This window comes from Trachymyrmex septentrionalis, unplaced genomic scaffold (genome assembly GCF_001594115.1).
Source record: "Trachymyrmex septentrionalis isolate Tsep2-gDNA-1 unplaced genomic scaffold, Tsep1.0 scaffold63, whole genome shotgun sequence".
NCBI classification, from domain to species: Eukaryota; Metazoa; Arthropoda; class Insecta; order Hymenoptera; family Formicidae; genus Trachymyrmex; species Trachymyrmex septentrionalis.
Genome location: NW_017305811.1, coordinates 565,906 through 575,560, shown reverse-complemented (window position 1 = coordinate 575,560; position 9,655 = coordinate 565,906). Strand labels below are relative to the sequence as shown.

The 9,655-nt window shown below is 28.8% G+C and overlaps 2 protein-coding genes across 2 annotated transcripts in view; both read right to left on the bottom strand.

The window, feature by feature from the left end:
- Window positions 1-4,671: 4,671 nt before the first annotated feature.
- LOC108753021 (5-hydroxyisourate hydrolase) lies at window positions 4,672-8,142 on the bottom strand. The gene is made up of 3 exons (XM_018494321.1): window positions 8,004-8,142; window positions 5,475-5,614; window positions 4,672-5,003 (listed from the first exon to the last, which is right to left on the bottom strand). Exons 2-3 carry the CDS (start codon window positions 5,612-5,614, stop codon window positions 4,772-4,774), a joined length of 372 nt encoding a protein of 123 aa, XP_018349823.1. The 5' UTR covers window positions 8,004-8,142; the 3' UTR covers window positions 4,672-4,771.
- A 343-nt stretch (window positions 8,143-8,485) lies between these two features.
- Window positions 8,486-9,655, bottom strand: part of LOC108753018 — a 10,612-nt gene continuing 9,442 nt past the window's right edge. Inside the window, exons 7-8 of the mRNA XM_018494311.1 lie at window positions 9,395-9,616; window positions 8,486-8,522 (exon numbers count right to left, since the gene is read on the bottom strand). Coding sequence (XP_018349813.1) covers window positions 8,519-8,522; window positions 9,395-9,616 — 226 coding nt within the window. The 3' untranslated portion in view covers window positions 8,486-8,518. The remainder of the gene's footprint in view (window positions 8,523-9,394; window positions 9,617-9,655) is intronic.

Genomic DNA, 9,655 nt, shown 5'->3' with positions numbered 1-9,655 from the left:
AAACATAACGGAGCAAATATGTTTGGGAAAGATATAGATAAATGTTTCAAATGAAAGTTGTATAGTCTGGAGGGATGCAAATTATATTGATAAAATTGATTTTCGAAAAAATCAATTTTTCAACATTATATAGAAGTTACTATCACTTTATTTTATTGAATTATATAATTTTTTTATATAAAATAATTTTTCTAATTATTCCGCATGTAAAAGTATTATATATATGTTAAAGTATTATATATATATATAGTAAAATTATAAAAAATCAATAGTTTAAGAAATATTTTATATTTTATTCTGACACATATTGATATAAAATATTAAATATTTCGTAACTATTAATTTTTTAATAATCGTACTTTAATATTTTTATAAATAAAATAATGAGCTGTATTAATTAGTGTAAAGAAAATACATAGTTTAAAAAATATTTATAGACAAAATAGATAATTTTTTTAATAAGCAATTACGTTTTCTTTATACTTGATTCATCTCATTATCTTATTCATAAAGGTATTAAGGTACGATTATCAAAAAATTAATAATTTATAAAATATTTGATATTTCATGTCAATATATATGTGTCAAAATAAAATAAAATATCTCATAAACTATTAATTTTTTGATGTCTCTATCTTAATACTTTTATACGCAAACTAATTGAAGGAATCATATATTATGCAAAAAGAAATCTGACAATTCCATTAAAAAAAATGGATGTGAAGGTGATTCATATCTTTTGTAACATCTAGTGACATCCTTCATATCTTTTTGACACCTAGAAAAAAAACAACGTGACCAAAATATGTACTTCCTTGAAATCGTTCAACTTTTATCTGAAATATTTTTTTGTATCTTATATATTTTTCAAGATATTTACTTGAGGAAATTAAAATGAGACTCTGCATACGCAGAAGTACGCTTTATTATTAAACTAAAAAAATTATAATTTTTCCATTGTCTTGTAGCACATTAATGGCATAGTATCTGAAATTCTGAATTAAAAAATTTTATTTAGTTCTTTTTTTCGCCTTTTTTCAAAAACTGAGAGTGTGCCTCTCTGCATTTTTCTTACGACGCCCATGATTTTTACGTACCTGCGTTAATGAGTTCCGCGTTCGATCGGAGCGAGCTGGTACGAAATATTATAAATTATTAAACACTCACGACCACGATGAGCCTTAAATTATATAATTTAAATTTTATAAATATGTAGAACAATTGGTTCCAAACTAGTCACAGAATCTGTCGTTAAAATGTATAATTTGATCAAAACGCTTCAACAGCCCAGCTTGCTCTAATCGGCGGCAAAACGGAAGTGCTGGGAAAAAGGAGCACTATTATTCGAACGGTATTGAAGATACTATTTTCTTAATTAACAAGCCGGTCGAAGAAGGAAACTCGGCGCCTTCCCACTTCTGCGGTGGCGATTTTTAATGGACGAAAACAATTTATTGTGCGAACTAGTCGAAGGTATCGGGAGGTATTAACTCTTCGTGGCGGCGATCATACAAAGTGTTTTTTGTATTATAATTGTTTTAAAGTCCTAGTTGCATATATATCTATATATAAGGGATAATTGCAAGAGGGTAAATATTGCATCATTGTGTGTAAAACACGATGCTAAATCTGTTTGAAATCCTTTTTAATTTTAAATTGTAAAATGTGCCCCCTTCTAAACAATATCAATAATTTATATCGAATAGTATCAACAGTGTTGTAACAGGTATCTTTTGTAAGGTATCTAGGTATACTAGGATACTCTGTGGAAAAAGTACCTAGTGACAAGTATAGATACATTTTTTTAAATTATCTAGATATAGATACAGATACATCAGTAATATCTGAAAGATTTAATTATTTTTTAGATATTTCTTACAAAAAAAAACTGCATAAACGAATTTTATTTTGCGAACTACTACTTATGTAGTACTTATATAAATGTTTGGATAATTGTTATTTGTCATGCTTTTTATTAAATAGTAGTGTATTGGAAAATCGATTTCTTTTTTAATTAAAATTATGTTTACAATATAATGACATAATGTATAGATCAATGACGTATATACATAGACCAAGAATTGTGTTCGTAGCTTGAAATCGGAAGATGATAGTTTGATAGGATCTGTGATCCCATTACGTCTTTTTCTATCTTCAAAGAAAGAAGAGATAGCATGGAACTTCAATGGTCACTGAAGTCAATCTTAAGTTACTTAAAACTTAAACTGTCAATTTCCAACTTCAGCTTCCATCACTGAAAAATACGGAAAATCTGATCTATGTACTGTTGATATATATAGATAAATTTCTTGTATTTAAATTTAAAAAGTATCCTACAAAGCTACTTATAAAGACCTAGGTAATGCACTTGGGTACTGCTAAAGTATCTAAGTAATATACTTAGATATTTATATCCATGATAGAATAAGAAGGTGAGCTATTGCGCATAATAGTGGAAGAGAATGGGGAACACGAAATGACAACTAATATTGGACTCGTACAAAGCGCACGAATTTCAAACACGCATTACTGATCGGAACTGAAAGTACAGTATATTTATTGAAAATAGCAACAATATATTAATCCAATCGTAAAAATACAAAAACTTTCAAAATATAATATAATAAAACATAATAAATGTAACATTACACATTTTTTGTTTTCTTAGCTTTTCCAATTGTTTAGTCAGCCACTTACAAATGCCTTAAAACTTTTCTTCTCAAAAACTTTATACACATACACAAATTGTCGTTAGAAAATAATTTCCACCTAATTGCGTGCTCACAAAAATGGTAACAGCATCAATCATATTAGATTTCCATGATACGAATGTGGTTTTGGCTGTCAGTTTCCCACTATTTTTAAACTACTGCACATCCATGGAAATAGCTCATTTTTCTTATTTCACCATGTTTATACCTAGATATGTTACAACACTGGGTATCAACAATTCGATTTTAAATCCCGTTAGAAGATAGTGAACGTAATGCAACGGAGTTGCATATCTTTACTTTTCTTATTCTTTTATCTGCTCTGAAATGTGCCCTTTCGCAATACTTGCGTTAATCCTCGTGAGAATCCATAAAAACTTCGACCGGATCCGAAAATATTCAATATTTCGCATGCCGCGAAGAGCCGCTCGAGCGCAGTTTGCGTAGCGCAATGCAAACAAGAGGATCTATAACGCGCATACCTACATACGAGAACCTCTTAACGTCTGTTCCCACGCAAAATGTTGACTCTGCTGAGCTTACAGATATTAAACGAATATTAAATGTCTTGTTAAAAAAATTATGTGAAGTACATATTCACTATTTAACACGAGGCCTACGAAGATAGATTCAGAATATCGCGAATATTAAGTGCCATAATTAAAATTGAAATCCAAAACTCCGTAGATGGAAGAATATAACTCGGCAAGCTTTGCCTAGCAAATAATTTGATAATAGAATAAAAATTCATAAATTAACTCTAGACATAAAGTATGTAGAAGCTTGTCTTTGGATCTGTTCTCGTAGGTCAATGGTTTCCTAGTCAAACGCCTATCCATCTTTTCATTTCTTCGGTATCTAACAAGAATATATAAAATATCTTCACTGTAACTTCAGGACACTCGAAACATATACTTTTTTAGCTGCATATCTATTTAATGAAAGATGATCACTTCTGTGAATTATGTATATCCTTGCTATTAGTCCGCAAAGCAAACAATTTACCGAATTTCGCGATAAACAACGAAAATTACAAAACGTCGAAACGACAAAGGCGTTCAAGAGGTTTAAGCAGCTGCGAGAGAGATAGGAGAAATAAAAAATGAGTTTTTTGAACTTATAGAAGGCATATTATATGGGCTTGTCTCTTATTAGGCTGAAACTTACGTAAGTACCAGAAATATATGATTACGTTGTATTTAATACTTTAAACGCATTGTTCTCGAAACTATATCTTTCAAACTAGCTCCCATGATTTCAAACAAATTAATGAATCCATCGACTTTGTCTTTTAGCTACATATTTCAAATACCTCTCTCTACCGTTGAAAGCATCGAAATTAAAAGATATTAATTTGTTCATTTTATTTTTAACATAGATTTAAAAAATTTTAGCAAGTTTTTAAGCGCTTTTATATGCATTATAATTATTTAAAAAAATAATTCTTTTTTTATAATTCTGCTTTCAATGATAATTGTACATCTCTAGATTAATAATTTTATTCGATATTTCATTTCAGATAACTGATGATCGAGATTTTATGGCAGCCCTGAGACGATGCGTGTTTGGATACGTCCCGTGTTTATTGTTATGATTACTACAATTTTCATTAAGTACTTTAATTTGAAAAATTCCTGAGTCTTAATAAAATATGTACTACTATGCATATAAAGTTTTAAATCAATCACCTGCATAATTTCCGTTAAAAAAATTCATAAAAATAAATAGCCTTTTTAGTTCACGAAAAAAAACTGTTCCCTTACGAATATTTACTTGCTGTTTTCTAAAAAAAAATAAAAACCAAACAAATATTAAACGGCATAAGCGTTTTAAACAACTTATTATGATATTCTTTTGAACAAAAAAGTTTTTAATTAATATAACGCTTTTTTGCAGATTTTCAATGAAATTTAATATTTAAAGATTCATAAGAAATTTATAAAAAAAATATGTCCACAAAGAAAGAAAACGATAATCATTTTACAATAACAGTTCACATTTTCTCGAACGCCGGAATATAAAAACACCCCAAGTGATTCCTGGGTTAAATGTGATGTCGATCACGAACCACGATACGTGGTATATCCGAAAGGATTCAGCAGCAGAGGAATGTGATAATGCTCGTTGGGATGTTGTACGTCGAACATCACGTCAATCATCGGGTACATAAACGCGGTTGCGATTCGCTTGAAATAATCGTTTACCCGAAACTCAATCTTGAATCTGCCAGAACCAGGATTCTCTTGCATGTTTTGCAACAGATCCCCGCAGCGTCCATTCGAATCTGTCTTGCTATGAAAAATAATTGAAAATTAATAATGATGAATAAAAAATACAGTCAATACCTATCTCCGCTTAATAATCTCAATATTGTGTAGGCTCTAATGATATAAATAAAAAGTAATTAAAAGCCTCTGAGAATCAACGCTAGTTATAGTTGAGTATAAAAATTTATTATTATTAGTTACAAATTCATTTCGATCCGCACGTTTAGGATCTTCCTCTTCAGTAATAAAAGTCTTTAAGTATATAGTGAGCTTTCTACATTACTTGGAAAACTGTTGCGTTACGTGAAAAAAACGTAAAAAACGATGTCACCGTTAGGTAGGAGCAATCATATGCAAAAGTATTTTAATACATGCTCAGTCCTGTATATGTATATAAAAGGAATGCATGCGGAGCATGCTTTCCTTTTTCAAATGAAATTCTTAAATGAAACATTTATACATATACAAAAAATATATAAGACAATGCAAAACGTACCTTTCTTTCAAAGAAATCCATTTGTTATTTTCAAACTTATAGAGACACACAAACAAGCCATCAGCAGGCTGACCTCTGCTAGTATCCAAAACATGCGTAGTTATACTCAATTTTTCCTTTCGATTTACAGAAGTACTCATCTATCGTATAAAAAAACACAAAAAACATAAACGCAAATTACACAATAAACTGCAAGAAAAATTCATAACTTCATTCTTCGTTTTTAACTTTGGATTTCTATATCACATTGTAGACTAGCGATAATATATTTTGTATTACGCTTAAATAATAATTTGAGTAATCTATTTGAAAAACGATTAAAGATTGACAATTATAAGTAGAAATTAGATTGATAAGAATAAATGAAGTAAGGGAAATAATACTACTTTTGATCGAAGGGTTTCTTATTATTTAGAATAGAAAGCCTATTTGAGCCAGCACAGGACGTACAGGTGTAAAGTTCATTTATTTAAAAAGATATATAACGTAAACGTGAACATTTCGTTTCGTTTCGTTTCATAAATGTTTAGATCCTCCTCAGTGCAAATAAGTCGAACACTAATGAATACAAAATATTAGTAATCTGTACAATTGTGATATGTTTTAATCAAAGTGAACCATTTTTAAGTTGGATCAAACGTGAATGCATTGTCCAACTAACTTCTTGAACATTAAATTATTCGATTTGCTGAATAAAATAATAAGTTAACCGAAACAAATATTTTTCAAAAAACAACAAGGTCTTATAAATGAAAGTGTAACTTACATGGGAATTGAGATCATTATATAGAACGAACAATATTAAGCATTATCACCAATAATATTCATTAAACTGTCTGATTTACTATATATTATAAATTAAATATGCATCAGAGTAGTCACTTCAATAAAATTAGAAACTTACATGAAATAACAAGAATGTCATTTGATCTGACAAGATTGTTTTTTAAATTGAGACTCATGGTTTCCTCTTTTTCGTAGGTTTTCAATATAAATCATAGATGAAAGTATTATCCTTTTTAATCAAACATTCAAAAAATTTATTGAATTGCCTCCTAACAATTTTATGATAAATTTTAATCTAGGGTAGTAGGAATTAAAAATATTCAAAAGCTCATTTTTGTAAGAATTGTCAAGAGTAAGAGCAATATCGTCCACGTATCTTACATAAAAAGATGGAGCGACAAAATTTTTTTTTTAACTAACATGAGTCCAAGTTTTGTATCACAATATTAGTCACAATGGGGGAAAGTGATGAACTTGCTGGGTATACTATATATTTGTTTGTAAAACTTATTATTAAAAATGAAAAATGTGTGTGTGTAATTAAGTACTAGATTTACCGCTTTAAAAAATTTCGTCTTTGTGATATCAGTATTAAGGGACTGCTCAATATTAAGGGACCATCTCTTTTTAATAAACTTTCCAAAACTAAATCAATTGGTATATTAGTAAAAAGTAAAATTACGTCAAGAGATAAAAATGAAGCATTCTCCAAAATTGTCAAATTAGAAATATTTTTTGTCAGTTAGAAACTGTTACTCGTAAAGCTTTCTGTAGACGCGGTAGACTTTTACTTTATTCTAAAAAAAGGAGCTAAATCATGAAAGAGACTCCCAACAAACGAAAAGCTAACGACACGAAAAGGATATCCAAATTTATGTATTTTTAGTAAACCGCATGCACGAGATAAAATTGGATTTGTAAAATTTAAATACTTGTAACAAAAATCTAATATAAATCCATAATGCTTGCAATTTTTAAGTACCTTTAACTTAGCGATCCTTATTCACAGAATTATGTTTTAAAATCGTATACGTCTCAGAGTCTGCAAACGACTCCATTTTCTATGTATGTTTTGTCCAAAGCCACTATTATTGCCGATAAAGGCAATAGTAGTGGCTTTGAACAAAACAGTGTGTGTGAACAAAATTTGTAAATTATTAAAACCAATGTTTTAATCCATTTTTGTGGAAAGCCACATTATCACCCTTTTCTTCGAGCCATTATGCTGTGTCGCCACATTTTTATAAATAGTATCCTAAGTAATAAATGTTTCGTAACTTTGCATTTAGAATCGATCGAACAATATTTTGAAGAACGTAATTGTTAAGTTTTAATTTAAATATCGATTATTAATCAAGTTATTGTATAATATATAAATGTGGTGTCACCTTCTCCTGTATTATCTTGCGTTGCAAACTTGAAATTTTTGTTATTTTGTTCAGATTCAATTTACGTTTCAAAATAAATCGAATAAATGCACAGTTTACAAAATTGATATATTTGCAAATATTTACATATAAATATAATTAAATATTTAAGATTCGCTTCGAATGAAAAAATGAGATTATTTTTCTTATTTGATGAAAGATAAATTTAAATATCAATGTAATTTTTTATTAAATATATAAATTCCTATAGATTCTACATTTTCTAATTTTTTTAAAGCCTATCCAATATACATATATTATGTATTAATATGTTTTATACACACACACACATTACATTTTACATATTATACATTACATTTTCGAATAATTTGAGGAAACGGTCTGATCTACTTCACTGTCACCACACTTAGTATTCACGAATATAACTAACTACGTTCGAACATATACAGCTTTCAAGACCGTCTAAATATAGATAAAATGGATCAAAGAGGTCAAGGAATGTGGGCAATGCAATTGAAAGATTGACATTTATCTCTAGTATACATTCATTAAAATTTAATAATGTTGTTTGTTTAAAAAAATACAGTACGTAACATACAAGTGAAAATAATATTTATAAGAACAAAATTTTATGTGAGAATAAAAAGCAAATAAAATATTGACATGTACTTATAAAAAACTCTCGAAAACTAACATATTTTCATAGTTGTAGTTTGATTCAAAAACTTATTTCATTGAATTCATTATTGAAACTCAGCTTACATTAAAAATATTTCTTAACTGCACGTACCAAGTCATACCTTATATATATAATGTAACAATCTTAACAGCTATCTATGTAAATACATTTTGTTGATTATGCAATACATTTTATCTGCAAAAGCATTAAAAATATTTTATTATTTCATTTATATTTGGACTATAATTACTGTTTATAATTTAATATAATTATATACAGAGTGTAACTAAAATAAGATAACAAACTTCAGGGCAGAGTTCCCCACATTAAACATGAAAAAAGTTCATACGAACAAACAGTTGACCGTAAACTCACTATTAGTGAGATACAGTTTATTTATAGGGGAAAATAAAAAAGTAATAGTTATTATTATTTAATATTATTTATGTTCAATTGTTAATTACAATAAATGTTTGAAGTGTCTTCCATTTGATTCAATACACGCTTGGACACATCGGATCATTGGATTGTCACACTCTTTCAAAGATGCCAGAGCAATTGCGAATGATATTACAAGCATCAAAGATGAGCATAGCATATCTTCATTAGCGATTGGAATTTCATAAACTAAGGATTTCAAAATCCTTAGTGCAGACAAAAATCTGGAGGATTTAGATCGGCGGCTGGTGAACATAATATTTAAACATTTTGAGCTATGTCTCAGTAACAATGGATTTACGGACATATGTTCATATGAATTTTTGTTATGTTCTAATGTAAGGGCACGGCTCTGAGGTTTGTTACATTATTTTAGTTACAGCATGTATATAGTATATGTATATGATATATGCATATATGTATTTTGAACACATATTCAATACATATACTAACTTATTTAATTCTCTCTCCCCCCCTCCCCCCTCTCTCTCTCTCTCTCTGCGATATAAAAATAATAAAATACACTCGCAGTTTCATCTTCATAAAAATTGTGAAGTATTTCTTCGCAACTATATCTATCACGAAAGAATATATTCAATAGCACATCTTACGTACCACATCTTACTTACGTGCCACGATAGGTTGTGTAACCAAATGGACTTAATAAAAGAGGTATATGATAATGAGTTGTTGGTTTTTTTACATCAAATACAATCTCGATGAACGGAAACATGGTATCTATTCTTTTCAGTGTAAAATATTTATCGACATCAAAATGAAGCTTATAACGACCGATCGTACCTTTTATCTTTTCCATCAAATCATCACAATGACCTTCTGAATTTGTACTACTGAAAAAAAAATTTTTTTTTACCACATTTATATTTACA

What these genes read in the sequence shown, in the direction of transcription:
- LOC108753021 (XM_018494321.1), bottom strand. Translation starts at nt 5,614, where the DNA reads ATGAGTACTTCTGTAAATCGAAAGGAAAAATTGAGTATAACTACGCAT. An exon ending in TGGATTTCTTTGAAAGAAAG is followed by an intron (nt 5,004 to 5,474) that starts GTACGTTTTGCA and finishes TATTTTTCATAG; the next exon opens with CAAGACAGATTCGAATGGAC.